Genomic DNA, 25,686 nt, shown 5'->3' on the forward strand with positions numbered 1-25,686 from the left:
GGAAACCAGAGAAAAGGGCAACAGATAAAGTAGCCCTAACTACCCTGACAAAGTCTAGGGTATGGTTGGAAACAAGAGCCCATGCCAGGGAAACTAATTACAAAAGTCTTTGAAGAACTCATGTCAAAACCAGATGCTATGGCTGTATTATATGGGCATAGTGACTCAGGTGAGCAGGGCCTACTCCCCTGGGCTGTTGTTTGTGGGCAGATCTGAATATGATTATGTCATAACTCTTAGCTCCTTTCCTCATGTACCTGTTCTTAGCTGGTCTGGGAGAGCTAACTCAAGGGAAGAAGGGATACCACCTCTGCAGTAGTCATGTGCCTCTTTTAAATTCTCATTTCTAGCCACAAGGTAAGGAGTATTTCTCCAGTGGTCAATGCTTCTAAAGGAAAGATGGGTCTGTCATGGTCAGAGTATGGAAGACAAATAGCTGGTTCCAATTAGTCATGGTTTTTATCACCCCTTCCAGGGCGGCTAGGCCAATCTAGGACCTCAACTGGTGCCTGGGACTTATTTTTCAATACTGTGAATGATATAACCTTGTCTAGTTCATACTTATCTTTAACAGAGATACCTGCTTGGTTGTTAAAAACCTATTAAAGCATAGGGAGGGGAGTGACATCAGCATCACATGGTCTGACTTTTTCCCTTCTTCTCTCCCCTTTGATTTACAACTAATGGGGCACCTATAACTGAACAAAAGTGTGTCTGCACGGTAAAGCAGGACACCACCTGCACATCCAAAAGTGGGTAGATAGGACCTCAGAGGGGGCTGCGAATCCAAGAGAGTCGGTAAGCCTGCCCCACGCCACTTACCACGATTAGGAAAATGGGAGCCTGGAGAGTGCAAAGCTGGGCAGACACCACAGGAGACAGAGAATTTGTGGAGGTCCAGCCTGCCTGATGGGAGAAACTAGCATGCTATCAGAGTGGGAAAGGGATGAGTTTGGAGGCAGAGGAGAGGGAGGACATGGCCAAGGCAGCCCCCTTCCTGAGGGTGACACTGCAACACACTGGACAACTGAGCAGTTGCAGCGTCTACCTCTCCAGCAGAGGAGATGGAAAGCAAAAGTGGTGAGTGACAGACTGCTCTGCTACCCTGGTTGCAGCTGGAGGGACCCATTTCTCTCCAGCAGCACCCAGATTTCTAAGGAGGGACCTCTGTGACTTGGGGGAGGGAGAGGAAAGAGGAAGGAGGCAGACAAGAATATCAAAGGGCATTGAAGGAACACATTTCCTGTTGTATGCTTGGGACCTTCAGCTGGTTGTCAACTATGGACCTCTGGGAGTCCTCCACTCAAGGATCCCCCTGTGAGGGCTATGGACACCCCCAAAGCCCCAGATGCTAAGCCCACACCTCTCCCCAGTCTGCTGCCAGCTTCTTGTGTGTGCCCTTGACTGCAGCCCTGAGAAACAGCTCCAGTAGGAGAAATCAAAAACTTCAGCAACTTCGCCACCTTCTGGAATACAAAAGAAAGGTTTCTAATTGTCAGCCTATTGAACTGTAAAAACCAAAGTAAATAAGTACTTAACTAAGGACGGAGTCCGCTACTTCAAGTGTGAAAGCAGAAGTGCATATTATCAAACACTATGAAAAATAAAGGAAATACGATTTCACAAAAAGAAAATGATAATTCTCCAGCAACCAAATTCAAAGGCACAGAACATTGCTTTCTAAATGATAAAGAAATTATGAATAAATTCATAATTTATGAAGAAATTCAACCAGCTACAAGAAAACTCAGGCAATTCAATGAACCCAGGAATAAAATCATTGAACAGGAATTCTTTATCTAAGATATTGAAATTATAAAAAAGAACCAAACAGGGATCTTGGGGCTGAAGAATTCAATGCATGAGATAAAGGATGCATTAGAGAGCATAGGCAACAGGGCAGATCAGATGGAAGAAAGAATAAGTGCCTTGGAGGATAGGAATTTAGAAATAATTCAGTCAGAAGAGGCTAAGACTTTTAAAAAGTGAAGAAGATCTACAAGTTATAAAATTTAATTGGAAAGACAAATATAAGAATAGTTAGTATACCAGAAGGAGAAGAGAGGAAGAAGGGTGCAGAAAGGTTATTTAGAGATGAGAATTTTCCAAACCTGGGGAAGGAAATGGAAATACAAGTCCATGAAGTTCATAGAACACCCTATTATCGCAATGTAAAAAGACCTTTTCCAAGACACGTTATAATGAAACTGTCAAAAATTAATGATAGAGAATGAATCTTAAAGGCAGCCTTGGAAGAAAAGAAAGCAACCTACAAAGGATCCCCTATTAGACTATCAGCGGATTTCTCAGAAGAAACTCTCCTGAGGCCAGGAGAGAGTGGAATGACATGTTCATAGTGTTGAAAGAGAAAAGTTGCCAACTAAGAATACTTTATCTGGCAAAGTTGTCCTTCATATACGAAGAAGAAAGAAAGGTTTTCCCAGACAAACAAAAGCTGAGGGAGCTCACCACCACTAGACCTGCCTCACAAGAAATGCTGAAATGTGTCCTTCTGGCTGAAATGAAAAGATGATAATTAGTGACATAAAAACATAGGAAAGTACACAATACTCTGGTAAAGGTGAAAAATAAAAAGTCAAAATTAGAAAATTGTAACTATATTAGAATTGTGTTTTCATCACTTTATTATAGTAAAAGGTTAAAGGAGAAGAGCATTAAAAATAACTATAGTTACCATAATTTGTTAATTAAATCACAGTATAAAAGGAGGTAAATTGTGGCATCAAAAATATAAAGGGAGAGGAATAAAAGGGTGGAATTTTATAGGAGAATGAAGATAAGTTACTGTCAGCATAAAATGGACTACTTTATCTATGAGGTTTTTTTTGTAATCCTCATGGTGACCACAAAGCTAAAATCTAGAATAAAGTCACAAAACATAAAAAGAGGGAAGTCTGAGCACATAACCACAGAAAAGCACCAATTTACACAGGTAGACAGAAACAGAGGGAAGAAAGGAACAATAGAGATACAAAATAACCAGAAGGCAAATGATAAGATGGCAGTAGTAAGGCCTTATATATCAATAATCACTCTAAAGGTGAATGGGTTGAATTCACCAATCAAAAGGCACAGAGTGGCTGGATGGATTAAAAACAAAACAAAACAACCACCCCCCCCCCAAAAAAAAACAAGACCCAACTATATGCTGCTTACAGGAGACTCATTTCAGCTCTAAAAACACATATAGGCCCAAAGAGAAGAGATGTAAGATATTCCATGTAAGTGGAAACCAAAAGAAAGCAGGGGTAGCCATATTTATGTCAGACAAAGTAGACTTTAAGCCTAAAATGACAACAAGAGACAAAGAAGATCATTATAATATGATAAGGGGTCAAACTTCAAGAAGATATAACAATCGTAAATATTATATATGCACCCAATATCAAAGCACCAAACTATATTAAGCAAATACTAACCGATCTAAAGGGTTAAATAGACAACAATACAATAAGAATAGGACATTTCAATACTCCACTGTCAGCAATAGATAGATCATCCAGACAGAAAATCAACAAGGAAATGTTGGAATTGAAACATACTTTGGAGCAAGTGGACTTAGATATATAGAGAACAACTTTATATTGTTGTTCTATTTATAATATAGTGTGTATTCTGAATACACATTCTTCTCAAGAGCACATGGAACATTCTACAGGATAGATCATATGATAGGACACAAAGCAAATCTGGGCAAATTTAAGATTGAAATCATACCAGCTATCTTTTTTGACAACAATGGTATGAAACCAGACATCATCAACAAAAGGAAGGCTGGAAAATCTACAAATATGTGGAAACTAAACAACACACTTGAATAACCAATGGGTCAAAGAAGAAATCAAAAGGGAAATAAAAATTATCTCAAAAGAAATGAAAATAGAAATACAACATAGCAAAACTTATGGGATGCAGCAAATGCAGTTCTGAGAGGAAAGTTAATAGCAATAAATGCATATATTAAGACATTAGAAATACCTCAAATAAACAACCTAACTTTACACCTGAAGGAACTAGAAAAAAAGCACAAATTAAGCTCAAATTTAGCAGAAGGAAGGAAATAATAAAGATCAGAGTGAAGATAAATGAAGTAAAGGTCAGAAAAGCAGTAGAAAGGACCAACAAAAGTAAGAGCTGGTTTTTCAAAAAGATAAACAAAATTGACCAACCTTTAGCTAGACTGACTAAAAAAAGAGAGAAAACTCAAATAAAATTAGAAATGAAAAAGGAGACATTACAACTGATACTACAGAAATACATAGGATCAAAAGAGACTACTAAGAACAATTATAAGTCAACAAATTAGATAACCTAGAAGAAATGGATAAATTTCTAGAAATACACAACTTACCAAGACTGAATCAGGAAGAAAAAGAAAATCTGAACATATTCTATAAATAGTAACAAGATTCAATCAATAATGAAAATCTCCCAACAGAGAAAACCAGGGCCAGAGGGCTTCCCTGGAAAATTCTACCAAATATTTAAAGAAGAATTAATACCAATCCTTCTCAAACTCTTCTATAAAATTGAGAAGAAGGGAACATTTCCAAACGCATTCTATGAGGCCAGCATTACCCTGATTCCAAAGCCAGATAAGAAAACCACAAGAAAAGAAATCTGTAGACCAAAATCCCTGACCAATATAAATGCAAAATTTTTCAAAACAATATTAGCAAACTAAATTCAAGACACATTAAAAGGATTATACACCATGACCAAGAGGAATTTATCCCTGGGATGGTTCAACATATGCAAATTGATAAATGTAACACATCACATTAATAAAAGGAAAGATAAAAATCACATGAGCATCTCAATAGATGCAGAAAAAACATTTGATAAAATATTTACAACATCCTTTCATGACAAAAAACCTTAACAAATTGGGTATAGAAGGAACATACCTCAATATAATAAAGGCCATATATGACAAATCCACAGCTAACATTACACTCAATGAAAAAAATTGAAAGCCTTTCCTCTAAGATCAGAAGCAAGACAAGGATGCCCATTCTCACCACTCTTATTCAATATAGTACTGGAAGTCTTAGCTAGAGCTATTAGGTGAGACAAAGAAATAAAATACAGCTAAATCAGAAAATAAGAAATAAAATTATCACTATTTGCAGATGATATGATTTTTACATAGAAAATTCCAAAGACAACAAAAAAATGGTTGGAACTGAAATCAACAATTTCGGTAAAGTTGAAGAATACAAAATCAACATACAGAAATCAGTTGCATTTCCATACACAAATGATGAAACATCTGAAAAAGAAATCAAATTATCCCATTTATAATTACAATCAAAAACAATAAAATACTTAGGAATAAGTTTAACCAAGGAAGGGAAAGACGTATACAACAAAATCTACAAGACTTTGCTGAAAGAAATTGAAGAAGCCACAAATGGAAAAACATCCTCTGTTCATGGATCAGAAGAATTAATATTGTTAAAATGTTTATACTGCCCAAAGCCATCTATAGATTCAACACAATCCCTATCAAAATACCAATGGCATTTATCACAGAAATAGAAAAAGTAACCCTAAAATTTGTATGGAACCACAAAAGACCTCAAATAGCAAGAGCATTCCAGAGGAAAAGAACAAAGCCAGAGGTATCACACTTCCTGATTTCAAACAATACTATGTGTGAAGCCATAGTAATAAAAACTGTGTGGTACTGGTACAAAAACATATGTGACTACATCAAGCTTAAGATCTCTGCACAGCAAAAGAAACAATTAACAAAATGAAAATGCACCCGTGGGAGAAGATTTTTGCAAATCATATTTGAATAAGGGGTTAACATCCAAAATATATAAAGAAACCATACAACTCAATAACAAAAAAGCAAACAATCTGATTGAAAAATGGGCAGAAGAACTAAATAGACATTTTTCCAAAGAAGACATGCAAATAGCCAATGAGTATATGAGAAGAGGCTCAAAACCACAAATCATGAGGGAAATGCAAATCAAAACCACAGTGAGATATCACTTCACACTTGTTAGAATGGCTATCATCAAGAAGACAAGAGATAACAGTTGGTGAAGATGTGGAGAAAAGGGAATGCTTGTATGCTGTTGGTAGAAATGTAAATTGGTTCAACCACTATGAAAAACAATATGGAGGTTACTCAAAAAATTAAAAATAGATCTGCCATATAATCAAGCAATCCCATTTCTGAGTATATACTCAAAGGAGATGAAAACAGCATATCAAGGAGATACATGCATTCCCATGTTTCTTGCAAAATTATTTATAGTAGCTAAGATATGGAAACAACCTAACTGCCCATCAATGGATGGATAGATAAAGAAGATGTGGCATATGTATACAATGGAATATTATTCAGCCTTGAGAAAGGAGGACATCCTGCCATTTGCAAAAACATGGATGGGCCTTGAGCACATTATGCTAAGCAAGATAAGTCAGACAGAGAAAGATATCACATACATAGAATGACATCACATACATAGAATCTATAAAAGGCCAGACCCATAAAAACAAAGATGAAAATGGTGGTTATCATGGTAAGGGGATTGAAGAATAGGATAGATGGTGTTTAAGGGTACAAACTTATAACAAGTAGTAAATAGCCAGAGAGATATAATGTACAGTATAGTGAATATAGACAATAATATTGCATTATAATCATCAAACTTGCTAAAAGACTAGAACTTAAGTATTCCAACTAGTAAAAAGAAAAAATAATTGTGTAATGTGATAGAAGTGCTAATTATCATTACAATGGCAATCATATTACAATATACAAATGTATCAAATTAACATGTTGTACACCTTATATATGCACAATGTTACATATCAAATATATTTCAATAAAAATATATTAAAACCACAAAAGCAAAGAAAGAATGGAAGACAAAAGTAGGAACAAAGAATAAGTACAATGAAAAGAAAACAGTAATGAATATGGTAGATATTTATCCAACTATGTTAATAATCACTTTGAACATCAATGGGCTAAAGCATCAACTAAAAACAGAGATGGTCAGAGAAGATCAAAAAATGAGTTCCAACTATATATATATATATATATATATATATATATATACTGTCTACAAGAAACCCATTTTAAATATAAAGACACATATAGATTAAAAGTTAATTGGGTGGAGAAAATTATACCATGCTAACATTAATTAAAAGAAAGCAAGAGTAACTGTACTAATTTAAGACAGAGCAGACTTTAAAGCAAGGAAAGTTATCAGGGTGAAAGCAGGGCATTATGTAACGATAAAAGGGTCAGTTCTCCAAGAAGACACAGCAAGCCTTAATGTGTATGCACCTAATAACAGACCATTAAATTACATAAGGCAAAAACTGATAGAACTGCAGGGAGAAATAAAGGAATCCACTTTCATAGTTAGAGACTTCAACATCCATCTCTCAAAAATGGACAGATAGCAGGTTGAAAATCATAAGGACATAGCTGAACTCAATAACACTGTCAATCAACTGTATATAATCGACATCTATGGACTACTTCATCCAATAACAGGAAAATGAAAATACAACTTATCAAGATTGCAGGATGCAGTGAAAGCAGTGCTGGAGGGAAATCTATAGCATTGAATGCATATATTAGAAAAGGAGAAAGATGTAAAATCAATCATTTAAATTTCCACCTAAGGAAACTAGAAAAAGAATAGCAAATTATATCCAAAATAAGCAGAAGAAAAATTAGAGCAGAAATCAATGAAATTGAAAGCAGGAAATCAATAGAGAAAATCAACAAAACCAAAAAGTTTCCATAATTAAATAAAATAAGCGGACATACCTGCACTCACACAGAGGGGACTACTGCAAAGGAAATCTGACCCGGAAGACCTGCGTCTACACTTGGCTGTTGATCTTGGGTATGGGATCCACCTTCATCCACCTTCTGCACACTTCTGGTGGGGATTGGGAGCCAGGGGCTATCCATAACCCTCCTGATGTAGTGCCTGCGTAGGCCTCCACATCAAATCACTCAACTTGGCAAATGCATATGGACGTGACAGCAGGGCTGCCTTATGCATTAGATGCAGTAGGCACAGTGTCTAAGGCCCACAGTACTTTGCGGGGGGCGGGGGCATAAAGAAAATGTTTGATTTCTTTTAAATTAGAAAAGGAAACAATTTTTTTGTTCCAAGAAAATGTTCTAATATATAATATTAATATATTCATCTTTATATCATCTAACTTATAAGATATAATTTTTAATATTTTTAACTGAAAAAGGAGCCCACCAAGTGAAGGTGCTTATGACCAAGGAAAGTCAAGATGGCAGCCTGCAGTCATTGGGGTGAGTTTTCTTGCTGAAGATGGATGGATTTTCCCATGGAATGAGTGCTGGGGTGAGGAAGGTGTAAAGGTAATGGCTAGAGAACTAGGGGAGAAACTAGGAAATAGAGAAGTAGGTTAGACAACAGTGTTTTATCCACGTTAAATTTTGTAACTGGATTGAGCTTATATGAGAAATGGAAGATATTCTTTTTCTTTTGCCCCAAAAGACATTTATTTTTCTATCACATTTCAATAATAGCTTGGTTGTGAAAGTACAAAAATGAAGTTCTTTTCTTTCAAAACAATATCTATTGTTTTCTTGCATTCAAGTTACTGTTACAAAATCTGATGTTACTTTTACACTTACTTTTTTTAAAAAAAATAGGGGTATGGTTGCTTTAAAATGTTGTGCTAGTTTCTTCTGTACTATGAAGTGAATCAGCTATATGTATACATATATCCCCTCCTTCTTGGATCTCCCTCCCGTCCCCTCATCCCACCCATCTAGGTCACCACAGAGCATCAAGCTGAGCTCCCTGTACTATACAGCAGGTTCCTGCTAGTTATCTGTTTTGCACATGGATGTGTATATATGTCAATCCCAATCTCCCAATTAATCCCACTCCCCCTCTTCTCCCCACCTGTCTGTTCTCTACGTCTGTGTCTCTATTCCTACCCTGCAAATAGGTTCATCTGTACCATTTTTCTAGATTCCACATATATGTGTTAATATACAATATTTGTTTTTTTCTTTCTGACTTAACTTCACTCTGTATGACAGGCCCATCCATGTCTCTATGACCCAGTTTCATTCCCTTTTATGTCTGAGTAATATTCCATTGTATACATGTACCACCTCTTCTTTATTCATCTGTTGATGGACATTTATGTTGCTTCCGTGTCCTGGCTATGTAAACAGTGCTACAATGAACATTGGGGGTGCACGTGTCTTTTTGAATTATGGTTTTCTCTGAGTATGTGCCCAGTAGTGGGATTGCTGGATCATATGGTGGTTCTACTTTTAGATTTTTAAGGAACCTCCATACTGTTCTCCATAGTGACTGTATCAATTTACATTCCCACCAACAGGGCAAGAGGGTTCCTTTTTCTCCACACCCTCTCCAGAATTTATTGTTTGTAGATATTTTGATGATGGCCATTCTGACCAGTGTGAGGTGATACCTCATTGTTGTTTTGATTTGCATTTCTCTAAGGATTAGTGATGTTGAGCATCCTTTCATGTATTTGTTGGCAATCTGTATATCTTCTTTGGAGAAATGTCTATTTAGGTCTTCTGCCCATTTTTGGATTGGGTTGTTTGTTTTTTTGATATTGAGCTGCATGAGCCGTTTGTATATTTTGGAGATTAATCCCTTGTCAGATGCTTCATTTGCAAATATTTTCTCTTCATTTGCAAGTATTTCTGGTGGCATCTTTAGGATTCTCTATGTATAGTATCATGTCATCTGCAAACAATGACAGTTTTCCTTCTTCTTTTCCAATTTGTATTCCTTTTATTTCTTTTTGTTCTCTGATTGCCGTGGCTAGGACTTCCAAAACTATGTTGACTAATAGTGGTGAGAGTGGGCATCCTTGTCTTGTTTCTGATCTTAGAGGAAATGCTTTCAGTTTTTCATCACTGAGAATGATGTTTGCTGTGGGTTTGTCATATATGGCCTTAATTATGTTGAGGTAGGTTCCCTCTATGCCCACTTTCTGGAGAGTTTTTTTTTCATAAATGGGTGTTGAATTTTGTCAAAAGCTTTTTCTGAATCTATTGAGATGATTGTATGCTTTCTATTCTTTAATTTGTTAATATGGTGTATCACATTGATAGATTTGCATATATTGAAGAATTTTTGCGTCTCTGGGATAAATCCCACTTGATCATGGTGTATGATCCTTTTAATGTGCTGTTGGATTCTCTTTGCTAGTATTTTGTTGAGGATTTTTGCATCTATGTTCTTCAGTGATATTGGTCTGTAATTTTCTTTTTTGTGTGTTATCTTGTCTGGTTTTGGTATCAGGGTGATAGTGGCCTAGTAGAATGAGCTTGGGAGTGTTCCTTCCTCTGAAATTTTTTGGAAGAGTTTGAGAAGGATAGGTGTTAGCTGTTTTCTAAATGTTTGACAGAATTCACCTGCAAAGCCATCTGGTCCTGGACTTCTGTTTGTTGGAAAATTTTTAATCACAGTTTCAATTCCATTACTTGTGATTGGTCTGTTTATATTTTCTATTTCTTCCTGGTTCAGTCTTGGAAGGTTGTACCTTTCTAAGAAGTTTTCCATATCTTCCAGGTTATCCACTTTATTGGCATATAATTGCTTGTAGTAGTCTCTTATGATCCTTTGTATTTCTGTGGTATACACTGTAATTTCTTTTTCATTTCTAATATTATTGATTTGAATCCTCTCCCTTTTTTTCTTGATGAGTCTGGCTAAAGGCTTATCAATTTTGTTTATCTTCTCAAAGAACCAGCTTTTAGTTTCATTGATTTTTGCTATTGTTTTCTTCATTTCTATTTCATTTATTTCTGCTCTGATTTTTATGATTTCTTTCCCTCTACTAACTTTGGGTTTTGTTTGTTCTTCTTTCTCTAGTTGCTTTAGGTGTAAGGTTTGGCTGTTTGAGATTTTTCTTATTTCTGGAGGTAGAATTGAACTGCTATAAACTTCCCTCTTAGGACTGCTTTTGCTGCATCCCATAGGTTTTCAGTTGTTGTGTTTTAATTGGCATTAGTTTCTATGTATTTTTTATTTCTTCTTTGATTTCCTCAGTGATCTCTTGGTTATTTATTAGCATAGTATTTAGCCTAAATGTGTTTGTGTTTTTTACAGTTCTTTTCCTGTAATTGATTTCTAATCTTACAGTGTTGTGGTCAGAAAAGATGTTTGATATGATTTCAATTTTCTTAAATTTACCAAGGCTTGATTTGTGACCCAAGATGTGATCTATCCTGGAGAATGTTCTGTATGCACTTGAGAAGAAAGTGTATTCTGCTGCTTTTAGATGGACTGTCCTGTAAATATCAATTAAGACTCTGTGGTCTATTGTGTCATTTCAGGCTTGTGTTTCCTTATTTATTCTCTGTCTGGATTATCTGTCCATTGGTATAAGTGGTGTGTTAAAGCCCCACACTATTATTGTGTTCCTGTCAATTTCCCCTTTTATGGCTGGTAGCATTTGCCTTATATATTGAGGTGCTCCTATGTTGGATGCATAAATATTTATTATTGTTATGTCTTCTTCTTGTATCAATCCCTTGATCATTATGTAGTGTCCTTCCTTGTCTCTTATAACAGTCTTTTTTTTTTTTTTTTTTTCGGTATGTGGGTCTCTCACTGTTGTGGCCTCTCCCGTTGCGGAGCACAGGATCCGGATGTGCAGGATCAGCGGCCATGGCTCAGGGGCCCAGCCGCCCCGTGGCATGTGGAATCTTCCTGGACCAGGGCACGAACCCGTGTCCCCTGCATCGGCAGGTGGACTCCCAACAACTGCACCACCAGGGAAGCCCTATAACAGTCTTTATTTTAAAGTCTATATTGTCTGATATGAGTATTGTTCCTCCAGCTTCCTTTTGATTTCCATTTTCATGGAATATCTTTTTCCATCCCCTCACTTTCAGTCTGTATGTGTCTCTAGGTCTGAAGTGGACAGCATATATATGGGTCTTGTTTTCGTATCCATTCAGCCAATCTGTGTCTTTTGATTGGAGCATTTAATCCATTTACATTTAAGGTAATTATTGATATGTATGTTTCTATTACCATTTTCTTTATTATTTTGGGTTTGTTTTTGTAGGTCTTTTTCTTCTCTTGTGTTTCCCACCTAGAGAAGTTTCTTCAGCATTTGTGGTAAAGCTGGTTTGGTGGTGCTGAATTCTCTTAGCTTTTGCTTGTCTGTAAAGCTTTTGATTTCTCTGTCAAATGTGAAAGAGATCCTTTCTGGGTTGAGTAATCTTGATTGCAGTTATTTCCCTTTCATTACTTTAAATATATCCTGCCACTCCCTTGTGGCCTGCAGAGTTTCTGCTAAAAAATCAGCTGATAACCTTATAGGGATTCCCTTGTATGTTATTTTTTGCTTTTCCCTTGCTGCTTTTAATATTTTTTCTTTGAGTTTAATTTTTGTTAGTTTGATTAGTATGTGTCTTGGCGTGTTTCTCCTTGGGCTTATCCTGTATCAGACTCTCTGTGCTTCCTGGACTTGGGTGACTATTTCCTTTCCCATATTAGGGAAGTTTTCAACTATAATCTCTTCAAATATTTTCTCAGACTGTTCCTCTGTCTCTTCTTCTTCTGGGATCTCCATAATTTGAATGTCAGTGTATTTAATGTTGTCTTGGAGGTCTCTGAGACTGTCCTCACTTCTTTTCATTCTTTCTTCTTTATTCTGCTCCTTGGCAGTTATTTCCACCATTCTATCTTCCAGCTCATTTATTCGTTCTTCTGTCTCAGTTATTTGCTATTGATTCCTTCTATTGTATTTTTCATTGCAGTTATTGTGTTGTTCATCCCTGTTTCTTTAGTGCTTCTAGGTCTTTGTTAAACATTTCTTGTATTTTCTCAATCCATGCCTCCATTCTGTTTCTGAAATTTTGGATCATCTTTTCTATCATTACTCTGAATTCTTTGTCAGGTAGGTTGCCTATTTCCTCTTCATTTATTTGGTCTTGTAAGTTTTTACCTTGCTCCTTTGTCTGTAGCATAATTTTGGTCATCTCTTTTTTTTTTTTTTTTTGATGGGTCGGGCTGTGTTCCTGTCTTGCTGGTTGTTTGGCCTGAGGCGTCCAGCACTGGAGTTTGTAGGCAGTTGCGTGGAGCCGGGTCTTGGTGCTGAGATGAGGACCTCCAGGAGACCTCACCCAATTAATATTCCCTGGGACCTGAAGTTCTGAGGGACCTGAGGTTTGGGACTTGCTGCGCCCACCACAGGTACTCAATATTGACGCCTGGCCTGGGAACCAAGACTCTGCAAGCCATGCGGCATGGCAGAAAAAAACAAAAACAAAAAAAGCAACAGGGGCTTCCCTGGTGGTGCAGTGGTTAAGAATCCACCTGCTAATGCAGGGACACGGGTTCAAGCCCTGGTCCAGCAAGATCCCACATGCCATAGAGCAACTAAGTCCATGTGCCACAACTACTGAGTCTGTGCTCTAGAGCCCGTGAGCCACAACTACTGAGTCCACGTGCCACAACTACTGAAGCCTGCTCACCTAGAGCCCGTGCTCTGCACCAAGAAGCCACTGCAATGAGAAGCCCACGCACCGCAACGAAGAGTAGCCCCTGCTCGACGCAACTAAAGAAAGCCCATGTGCAGCAACGAAGACCCAATGCAGCCAAAAAATAAATAAATAAATACATACATACATAGATAAAAAATTAGAAATAGTGCCATTAATTTAAAAAAAGCGATAAACAGAAAAGATCAGAACAATAATGAAGAATAAAAAATAAAATAAAATTAGAAAAATAAATAATATATTAGAAAAAATAACAATAAAAACAAAACAGCAGGGTGGGATAGGGACAGAGACAAAGAGGGAAGAGATATGGGAACATATGTGTATATATATAACTGATTCATTTTGTTGTAAAGCAGAAACTAACACACCATTGTAAAGCAATTATACTCCAATAAAGATGTTAAAAAAAAAATGAAACAGCAACAACAAAACAAAACCAAAAAATAAATAAGGAAAATAAAATAAAGAAAATTTTAAAATAAAAATAAATAAAATTTAAAAATAAAAGAAAAAAAATTTTTTTATTAAAAAAATAAAAAATTCCCTGGTGCTCTTCTATCTGTGTCCTTGACCCCATGGTGAGCTACAGCTTACCTCCGCCTCCCCAGTAGTCCTCCAAGACCTCTAGGTAGGTCTCTGGACCCGCTTGTCAGCCCCACCTCTGCCTGTGTTCCTCTTGTCAGTGTCTGTCCCTTAAGCTGGCCCAGAGCACACATGTCTGAGTAGGCCAGCTGGGGTGCAGGCTTCCACAGGTGCACCCACAGGGGCCGGCACAGCCAGAGGAGGCCTTGGAGGGGGGTGGAACTCAGGCTTTGGCAGAGGTGGGTCTCAGGCCTGGGACCACACAGCTGGAAGAGGCTTTGATGCGGGTGGGGGTGGGGCTCAGGCCCGGGACCTGCTTGGCTGGAAGAGGCTTTGTTGGGGTGGCACTCAGGCTGTTGGGAACCCTGCCGCCCATGGAGGCCTTGTGAGGGGTGGTACTCAGTTCCACTGGGATCCATGTGGCTGGAAGAGACCCCGGCTGGGGCAGGGTTCAGGCCTGGGAGCCGTGTGGCTGGAGGGGGCCCTGGGGGTGGGGTTTCAGGCCCAAGACAGCAGCTGGCTTGCCAGGGCCAAAGCAGGTGGCTGAGATGCTGGCTGCATGTCCCTCAGATCCCCTGAAAGTCCCTCTCCATCCCGGCTGATCCCCTCGCTGTGGGATTCCCTCCAAGCGTGGGAACCTCTGCCCTCCTCCAGCCCCCCTCAAGGGTGCCGGTCCCACCCTGCCTACACTTTTCTTCCTCCCCACGTACTATCTGGTCGTGTGGGGATCCCTCCTGTCCCCTTAGGTGTCCAAGGTCTCCCACCACTGCCTAGTAGGTGCCCTACTTGTGAGGAGATGCAAACTCTGCGTCCTCCTACCCTGCCATCTTTCGGAAGATATTGTTATTCTTAACAAATGCACACTAAAATATTAGGGGGTCAAAGGGTATTATGTGTACAACTTTTTTGTAAATGGGTCATGTGTATATGTGTGTGTGTGTGTGTGTGTGTACACGAAGAGAAAATAATAAAGCATATACGTCAGAATATTAACCTGTGAATCTTGGTGAAAGGTTCTTTATGCTGGTCTTGCAGATTTCTGTAAATGTGATATATTTCAAAATAAAAAGTTAAAAAATGAGACTGCTCAAAATTAATCCGGTAAATATTGCTGAAATAAGGTCCAAAGAAGACAACACACTGATGCACTAATTTCACAGGTTCAACCATCTACACCTGTGCCTGGGAAATTAGTTTTGTACTAGCAGGAGCCACAGATAAACCGCTGAACAAATAAATTAGCTGATCTGAACATGTCTGCACTTATAAGTTGTCATTATTTAGTGTTTTCCTAATAAAAATCATTAAAAAAATTAAGGTACAACCACAGGACTGAATAACTGAAAAACTGATTTTACAGCTGACTTGGAGAATGAGTTTAGGTAAATATTTTAATTTATTTTTCATCATTGATAAAATTCAAATACCCATGCTTAGGTCCACAGTGGGCATGAAATATGTTTTAAGTGAGTGAATACTATATTCTCTTACTGAACTAGACTAGCCTAGCTTCCCTCCAAACAGAACCTGAGATAGGGGCTTGCATGCTGGTAGTTTATTTTGGGAAGTGATTGCAAGAAATAGTAGAGAGGGAGTGGGAAGAGTGAAAGAGAGAAGGATGATGTCAACTCAAGAATGCATTACCGGGGCTTCCCTGGTGGCGCAGTGGTTGAGAGTTCGCCTGCCGATGCAGGGGACACGGGTTCGTGCCCCGGTCCAGGAAGATCCCACATGCCGCGGAGCGGCTGGGCCTGTGAGCCATGGCCGCTGAGCCTGCGCGTCCGGAGCCTGTGCTCCGCATCGGGAGAGGCCACAACAGTGAGAGGCCCGCGTACCACAAAAAAAAAAAAAAAAAAAAAAGAATGCATTACCGAGGTGATCACCACTGTGACATCTGATACTTGATCCCACTTAGACCCTCTGTGAAGCTGTAGAATTCACCACAAAACAGTTTGCCCAATGGATGGAGGAGGGAGTATTTATCCACCATCTTCCACACCACATTGGCTAAGCATTGCCCCATGATATGTCAACTCCTTCGCACTTCTAGGTTTGCTCATGTGTCGGAATGGCTAAGTGGGTTCCTCTGGGCATGTATCCTGCAGCAGCAGAGATGCCTCAGGACAGAAGCGAGAGAGGTATGGTGCAGCTGAGGTTACGCTGTGTGCAGATGATCACCACAGAAACAGCTGGAGTTAAAAGGTGGGCAGAGGAGAATGTGAAGGGTGGCACAAGACAAGAGTTGTCTGTGCCTAGAACATCATGGCCAGTATGTGTACGTGAAGGGATCTGACACAAATACGAAACATGGCAAAAATTGTAGTAAGTGAATTTTTGTAAAATGTGTCCATCACACATTCTTAAGATAAAAATGTCAAAGCAGGCAGTTAGCTAGATATGAGCAGAGAAAGGGGATATGGGCCAAATGGCAGGAACCCACACATCTTGTAAACAACGGGGGTCCTTGGGGAGGCAAAGAAGAGCAGGAATCTCCAGACTGACAGGGAACCACACATTTTGGGGTGATAAATGTCCGGGAGGCAGACAAAGGAAGGTGAGAAAAGGTGGGAAAATCTCTGGCTTCCAAATGTAATCTTTTGCCCATTATGCTCTCATTACAATGAAATCAGCCTTGCAGATAAGAAGTACCCATTGAGCACCTCCACCATGACGCTTCCGATCAAGGCTAAATAAGGACAAAAATCCCTTCCCATCTCAGGAAGGTGGAGCTGAGATAAAAATCAGGGAATATGACTCCCAAAACCTTCCCTCCCCAATGAACATTTCACCTCTTCTTTTCTACACCCCACATAACCAGCTTGCCAAAGAAACTCAGGTCAGCTACTCACCTGAGTTTGCCTGCTCTCCCCTTGAGAGCATACTATCACCTAAATAAATTCTCACTTTGCTTTCTTGACCTCCCTGTCTCATCTCTGAATTCTTTCTGCCATGAGACAAGAATGTACCCTCTGGTATTGATAATAACTAATTATCCAATTTTTATTACATGCCAAACACTACACTAAGTGTCATTATTATTATTTCATTTAACCCTTGAAACAAGCCTGAGAGGTAGCCATATCAAAGTGGTTCTTAATCTGGGGCAATTTGCCCTCCAGGAGACATTTGGCAGTATCTACAGACATTTTTGGTTCTCACAAGGAGAAGAGATACTGGTGTCTAGTGAGTAGAGGCCAAGATTACTGCTAAACATCCTGTAATGTATAGGACAGACCCCCTCAAATAGCAAATTATCAGGCCCAAAATGTGAATAGTGCCAACGTTGAGAAATCCTGGCATAACTTTATCCCCATTTTACAGTTGAAGAAACTGAGGCTAAATGAAATTAAGTACATTTTCTTGAGTCAGAAAGCTAGTAGGTGATGGAGTTGGGATGTAAATTCTAGTCTGTCTGACCCTAAAGCCCATGTATGCTTGTAACCATGCCATACATTCCCTATTACAGGCAATACATAAGTGCCTTTAAAAATCATATGTGCAGGGCACAGTGTGAATGATTTTTATGTCACATATAGTAATTATAACAAGGAGTTGAAAATGCAGTTAACGATTGGAAATAACTGATATTTCTGATTTCATAATGAGTTAGTATTTGGAAAATTGAAAGGATTTGACTGTTTGAAGTTGCCTACATGTGTTCTCAGCATTTCTCATCACTCTTAGTGTTCTCACATCAGTACAAGTCAAATTTACCAGGAGGTGGTCAATTTGGAAAACATGAGGTAAAGATTATTTTTATATTCAGAAACAAAGCACAGATTTTCAAAAGTAGATTCCTTGTCCAGATTCTGTTTTCCACCTGCCCTACTTTTTAGCATGCAGTTTATGATCATTCAGAACTGTCAGACTCATTCGTTTTCAAAGAAATGTGTTATTCATTAGAGTGGCTTCACTGAGCCAAGTCCAAGACTGGCCATCTCTGTCCAAGGCCATCATACCTCTTGCACTTGACAGCCCTCAGGGATAATGATTTCCCAAGACAACTGAATAAAAGAGTATTCTGATGGGAAATAAATAGAAAGACGAGCACGGCATTTTACACAGGACTGGGGCTTTTTTCTATAGTACAGGCTGTATCTAAAGTCAGGCAGATCACCTTTTTGGAGGGAGATGAATAAGAGATGAGGGGATATGATGTGGGCTTTAAGGTAGATAGACCAGAGTTGGAATCCCAGCTCTGCCACACAAACTGTAGTACCTTGGGTGAGTCACTTAAGTGACTCAAGAATTTCAGCTATCACAGTCACTTTCAACATTGTACAGGAAAACTTGATCAACATGATAAGACAAGAAAAAGAAATAAGAATAAAAGGGATGAGATAAAATTACTATTATTTGTAGATGATATAATCATCTACATGCAAACTCAATGAAATCAAAGGACAAGCTATATGAACTAAGGAGTTCAGCAAATTTGATAAACAGTATCAACTTACAAAAATCAATATCATGTATCTATGTTAATAATAAACAATTAGAAAATATAATGAAAACAAGATATACTTCAAAATACTAATAAAACTATAAATTTCTATCAATTAAACAATACACAAGACTTTTATGAAAAAATTAAACTCTATTAAAGGACATAAAAAGAAACTTGAATAAATGAAGAACTATAACACTATAAGAGGGGCAGTTCTTCCCAAACTAATTTATATATTCCATACAATGCCAATTAGAAATTAAGGGGTTTTAAAGAAACTTGACAAACTTATTTTAAAAATTTATATGGAAGAATACAGTTGGCAAAAAATAAATGAATTGAAAATATCAAAGAATAAAGACTTGCCCCACCAGATTTTAGGAGTAATATAAAGAAATAGCAATTACAAGTGGTAAAGTACTGGTGCAGAGCAGATATAGATAAGTAGAATAGAACGAGAAAGCACAAAATTAGATCTAGGTATATATGAGAATTTGTGATTTGCTGGTCGTGGCTGCACAAACCATTATATACATTTTAATAGATGACATTCGGGGAAAACGGCTCACTATAGGGAGATAAAGTTAGATCCCTACCTCTCATTCTACATATCATATAAATATATATATATAAATATAAATAAACTCGAAGGATACAAGATAGCTAATGTGAATAGTAAACTTATAAAGTTAATAAAAGAAAATGTCATATAACATCCTTGTAAATTTAGGGCAGGGAAAATTTTCTTTCAAGAAAACCCCAAAAAGCACAAACCATAAAATTAAAAATTAGTAGATTTGACTCCATCAAAATTGACTTTTGATTAGATAAAGAACTTCAAAGTTAAAATTAATAATTCATAAATAGGGAGTAGATATTTGCTATGTTAAGAAAAAAAATTCTTCCAAATCACAAGAAAAACATGAGAAATCCAATTTAAAACAGCAACGGATATAAACAGACAATTCACAGAACAACAACAACAACAAAAACGCCACAGCTATCACATATATGAAGAGGTGGTTACCCTTTTGTGTTTTCTTTGGCATTCATGCACATTTTAAAATAAATTCTCCCCATCCCCCAATAGGTGAGTCAGATATTTCCCAGAAACAACATTTACATGACATATTCAAAGACATCTAGAAGCCAGGAGTAGAAGTGAGCAGATAATACAGACAAAAGGTAACAGTGTGATGCAACCTTATATACACATATGATGGGCAAAAACTAGAAAGCTGGATAATTCCAAATATGTTGGGGGCTGTGGATGAAAAGAGAAGTCTGGCCACAGCCCTCACGTCGCCTCCCGCCCACGTGCTCCCCCCCGCCCCTACCACGGGATTCTGGTGGGCTGTGCGCTTGGCTCCACCCACTCGTGCGCCTCGGCTGCCATTCCAGCCCAGGACCCAGAGAGCCACTACTTCCACCGCTTCTGTCGCAGCCTTGTCATCTGGATACCGGTGACAAAATACCCTCGTTGAGACTTTGCTGCCTTTGAAGTCACTCTGGGCGCATCTGGAACATGAGCGGCCGGGCCCGAGCGAGGGCGCGAGGCATGGCCCTCAGCCCCAGCGCCGCGGAGGTGGGGCGCATCCAGGCCTCGCCGTTGGTGGGTAGAAAGCTTAGCAGCTGGCGTTGTCTCGCTCACTCCTACCTCTGTTTCCTTCGTGGACACCGCCTTCCTCGGCAGATATCTCTTCCTCTCTGCTACGAAGTAGTGGCTTATCTTCTCTTTCAACTTTGAGTCCTTCCAGGGTTTCTCACATTTTTTTTTTTCCCTGTTGGGGAGCTTATCTGAGTAAGATATTAATATAGATATTTCGGTCAGTGAAAAGGGTTGAAGATGGGAGGCAGGTATATCATTAAGTTTTAATTACTTCATTCGTTTGTAAGTGTCTTCGTGAAAATGGCTGTCCCTTCAAAGGTACCATTATGTGGTATATAATCTAATATGATCTGTCTCGCTAATTTATATATAAAAAGAAATAATCTCAGACACAAATGAAGTTTAGAATCAACCACTGTTTCTTGAGCAACCACTGTGCATAGGGCTCCTTATTAGACTTAGACAACTAGGTTGAGTTGAGTGGCAAACCAGCAATTTTTGAGTGATGTTACATTTAGTATTTGGAGCAGTACTTAGCAAAAACTCAGTATTTGGAGCAATATCTTAGACCAGAAGTGTTCAAGTGAGTAGTCTATGCCTTTACTCTCATAGAGAGGTCTTCTCTTGGTATCATCCATTTTTTTTTAGCAGGCTGATTTATACCTTCTTGAACAGAGAAGTAATTACCCTGAAGAGAAAATATTAATGGTTCCCTTCACCTGTTTTGTGAACTTTTGGAGCAGTTTATTCAGGAGGGTCATCATCTGAGCTGGTGGCCCAGATCCTCTGGGCTCAGTTTATTTTCTTGCTACAAATATGTTCACATCAGAGGCCCCATGTCTGACGGCTACAGGAGCATGAGGTCTGCGATCACCTGTACCACCTTCCAGAGGAGCTCTGATGAGCTTCTCGGGTGCAAGGATCACACCTCTGCCTCTTTCCACCTCCAGGGGCTAAGGGCTGTATCTGGCTCACAGTTGGCACTGAAATCAAAGATTGATGAATGGGGAAGACCGTAGCTTGTCCTTATCTTTTTTCTGAAATGGGCAATCTTTTCTCCTTTCTCAAGCATCTTACCTGCCAACATTTTCTTTTCCTAGCTCACGGTAATCCAATGACACAGGACGTGATACCATTCTCATCTTGTGATCAAGTTTTGGTTTATGACTTAACATCTTAAATCTGACCAAATATTTTTTCCCCGTTTTAGCCTCTGTCTGTTGCTCTTAGTGACAGTGAAGCATCTTCTAGCAGTGACCACGTGGGAACCAGCAGGATTTCACAGAAATGTAAGTGCAGCTCTGTCTGTTCCATCCAGTTCCGTCCCATCTGAATGGAATAGGAGTGACTCTACTAAGCCTTTCAGCAGCAGACTCACTTCTTGAGCATCTTATCTTCCTTTTTTGAAGGATCCCCCAGTGTTTGTTGTGTTTCTTTGGGACTTCCAAACACAGAATCTGCCACTGAATTTCCTGATGGTGCTTAGCAGTTGGGAACCCCCAGATATTAGGAAACCAGTTTTTCTGATTCTGTCTGTTTACTGAATAATTTTGAAAACGTATTTTTAAATTCTTTGTGACACATAAATGCCAATACCATTGCCTTGCAGGGATGGTAGTAACCTCACATGCCTGTTGCCCCTTCTCTCTTCTTCCTTCCCCACCCACGGTAAACCTCACCGTTTGGTGGTGGCTCTCTTACCTGCAAATCCAGGTTTGGCCTCAAGATACTTGTCAACGTGCTAGTCCAAGTAGCCCCTACCACACAGTATAATTTGGCATGCCCGATGCACTAATTTGCTAGGGCTGCCATGACAAAATACCACAGACTGGGTGGCCTAAACAGTAGAAATGTCCTATAATTCCAAACCTACTGCCACCATTCAAGTGTTATTCCAACTTTTCTTTGGGAATTTCCTTCGCATCTGCTGTGCCTTCTTGTGACTAGCAAGTGATGGAAACTCTTTATCCTTTGAGGGTAGACTGATTTTTTTTTTATTTTTAAAAATTGTGGTAAAATAGGTATAATATAAAGTTGACCATTTTAACAGTGTTTAAGTGTACAGTCCAGTGGCATTGAGGACATTCACATTGCTGTGCAACCATCACCACCATCCGTCTCTAGAACAGTTTTTCATCTTACAAAATTGAAACTCTGTACCCATTCAACAAGAACTCCTCATGTGCCCCTCCCACCCCCAGACTCTGGGAACTACCGTTCTATGGTAGATTGAATTTTTAGAAACCATCAAACATCTTTTGAAACCAAGAGCAGTAAATGATATGGATAATCTAGTGAGAATAATCAAATTTTTAAAAAATTAAATAAATTTTGTGATTTTCCTGGGAGACTCCAACTCCACTGAGAAGGGTATGGACAGCAGTTTTGGGCAAGTGGGTAGTGCCATTTGGGGTAGTTGCATACAGTGACTGTATCAAAGGACAGTGGTCAAGTCAGTGTCCTAGAGGTTTGTCATACTATTAGCCACATTACTTTGTAGTAATAATTCTGTAATATAAAATTTATATTTTCACATTTCAAAGTGCCAAAGTTGTATCCGAAAAATTAGCATCTTTTTGTACTCATTTAAAAAAGAAAATAGTCATCAGGAAACAGATTTTAATTTCCCATTTTCTAGAACCTAACAGTAAGTGACACGTCCCAAGGTGACGTGCTGACTTTCATTCTCAGGGGAATGATCTAGCATAAACACTGATGGCAGTGTATGGGCATTTCTCTTCTTGTGATTGAGAAGGGGGAAAGGTTCAGCCCCAATCTGTACAGAAGTTGATGTGGCCAGTCTTAGTCTGTAATTCTCTGGGTGTTACACAAGAGCTACAGGAGGGAGACCAGCCCTCCGTAAATGGGTGTGGAGTGGGATATAGGGAGGTAGAGCTTTCTCCTTAGCCAAGAGGAGAATCAGGTAAGCCCCAAATGTTATGAGGTAGGACTAACTCAGAGTCTGTTATTTCTAACAAAACACGCCATGCTTCCTTCACAGTTTTCAATTTTCAGGCTGCAGACTTCTGTATAGTCATGACTGTTTTCAGCGATGTGGGCCAGTTTTATTAAAAGCTACAAAAATCTGAGCTTTGGTTCTAGATGCATCTTTTTTCCTGGCTGTGCCAAGCGGCATGCGGGATCTTAGTTCCCTGACCAGGCATTGAACCTGGTGCCCTTGACAGTGAGAGCTCAGAGTCCTAACCACTGGACTGCCAGGGAATTCCCTCTAGATGCTTTTTTTTTTTTTTTTTTTGCGGTACGCGGGCCTCTCACTGTTGTGGCCTCTCCCGTTGCGGAGCACAGGCTCCAGACGCGCAGGCTCAGCGGCCATGGCTCACGGGCCCAGCTGCTCCGCGGCATGTGGGATCTTCCCAGACCGGGGCACGAACCCATGTGCCCTGCATCGGCAGGCGGACTCTCAACCACTGCACCACCAGGGAAGCCCTAGATGCATTTTTGATATGATAGTTGTAAATGATATCACTAGCATGAAATGTTATTGATGTATATAACATTAATAATATATAACATTTTGGTGTTCTCTTCATATTTTAGGTGAAGGTGGTCTATCTTCTGGTGATGCTGGATGTACCTTCAAGGAAAGAGTTGGGAAAATCAGACGAGAGATGATGGATTTGAGTGTCTGTACCAGAGAGAAATTGGCCCATGTGAGAGACTGCAAAAGAGGTACCCAGTCTTCATGTTACTTATTTTTAAATTTTTATTTATTTATTTTTTTGGCCATGCCATGCTGCTTGTGGGATCTTAGTTCCCCGACCAGGGATTGAACCCAGACCCCCTGCAGTGGAAGCAGAGAGTCCTAACCACTGGACTGCCAGAGAATTTCTTACTTTTTTTTAGTGTTACCAAATTTTGCTTAAGAAATTTTAATTTAAATTTAATAAAATAAACAAGTTCATATATTGACTTAAAAGATATGTATTGAACATCTGCTATATTCAGGCATTGTCTAGGCACTAGTTGTTTTAGCCTTAATTCTCTCTTTCATTAATAGGAAGAGTAACATTTTCTCCAGAACTACATTTCACTTGTTGAAAACCTTTTCTCCTTACACCTGAGGTAGGGGTCAGCAAAGATGCTTTGTCTCTTTCCCAACCTTTTTCCTATATGGGGAATAACCTTTCTGGACTTGAGGTCTAAAAAGAAAAATGTAGCCTCTTTGGGGAATTCTTTAGGCAGATTCGGGGCTCACCCCTGAAATTTAACCTAGGATTGCATGTGTATTTTCAGGAAAAGTAGGCCTATTGTTTTCATAGGATTCTCAAAAGGCTTTGTAACTCCCTCTAAAAGTTAAGACTCACTGATGCAGATCAGTCTTTTTCAAACTCTTTCAAACCATGCAGCAAAAATAAGTACATAAATTGTTCTCCAGCATACACACACTACACAAACGCAACTGAAACAAAGTTTCATGAAACAATGCTTGCCCTTCCTATGGGCAGCACACTCCGATCCATTCTATTGTATTCTAGTCTTTCTATGAAACATGACGGTTCACCTCACTTACTTTCATAACTGCAGCACTAATTAATGGGTCATGATTACAGTTGGAACACACTGTTGTAAGTGGTCTTAAAGGGTATTGCCAGCTCTGATATTCTAGATGACTTCTCTTTGTCCATTAATATGAGCGGCTAAAATATGTTGCCATGTCCTCTGGGAGAACAACAAAAAAAAACCCTTTTCTTTAATTAAAATAGCACAAAGATTCCTTGTTCCTACTGGATATTTGCACGTCAATGAAAAAAATATTGCCTACCTTATCAGTACACAAAAGATGTTGCAGCCATGAAGCCGCTGCAGCCGCTCCCACGGTGAGCCCTGAGGGAACTCAGGATGGAGACAAACGGGGCGCCGGCTGCCAAGTCTTCAGTCACTGCAGCCACCCTCCAATGACGCCCCCAAAGGAGACTCAGGGTGGGAAAGAACAGGATACTGGCCCCAGATAGCTGAGGTGCAGATCAAAGGAATGATTTCAGTGAGCCCTGACTTTTGCATCTTCCCAAACATAGAAAAGCGCTAAATTCATTAACTCGAGACATATGGTTTTCCTTAATTAAAAGTAATCTTATGATGTTCCGGTCTTTGTTGCGAAAGCTCCTATATATCCTGGCTCTTCCCTTACCTCTTGGGAGCAGTCCCTCAGAACTGAGCTGCTGTGTCCTGGGCTTAAGCCCTCAGTTTTGTCCGCTGAATAAAACGTAACTCTTACCTTTTAGGTTGTGCATTATTTCTCAGTAGATACACAGGTCAAAACTGAGGGAATACTACGTAAGGTATACATGATACTTTTTCTTCCTCACCACCTCAGGGCTCATGTTTCCACCTCCTCCACCAGAAAGGCAAATAGTGACTATTTGATAATTCTTTCCTATAAGACGAACACTGGATGATTCCCTCCAAGGAGAGGTGAGAAGTACTTCCTTTGTGCCCTCCTAGAGTCTGTCCTGGATGGAGTTT

General features: G+C 39.1%; 1 protein-coding gene across 1 annotated transcript in view; it reads left to right on the forward strand.

The window, feature by feature from the left end:
• The first annotated feature begins 16,214 nt into the window (after positions 1-16,214).
• PIWIL4 (piwi like RNA-mediated gene silencing 4) overlaps positions 16,215-25,686 on the forward strand; it is a 44,468-nt gene continuing 34,996 nt past the window's right edge. The window contains exons 1-4 of the mRNA XM_049713831.1: positions 16,215-16,348; positions 20,097-20,205; positions 21,413-21,491; positions 23,761-23,892. Coding sequence (XP_049569788.1) covers positions 16,215-16,348; positions 20,097-20,205; positions 21,413-21,491; positions 23,761-23,892 — 454 coding nt within the window. The remainder of the gene's footprint in view (positions 16,349-20,096; positions 20,206-21,412; positions 21,492-23,760; positions 23,893-25,686) is intronic.

This window comes from Orcinus orca, chromosome 8 (assembly GCF_937001465.1).
Source record: "Orcinus orca chromosome 8, mOrcOrc1.1, whole genome shotgun sequence".
NCBI classification, from domain to species: domain Eukaryota; kingdom Metazoa; phylum Chordata; class Mammalia; order Artiodactyla; family Delphinidae; genus Orcinus; species Orcinus orca.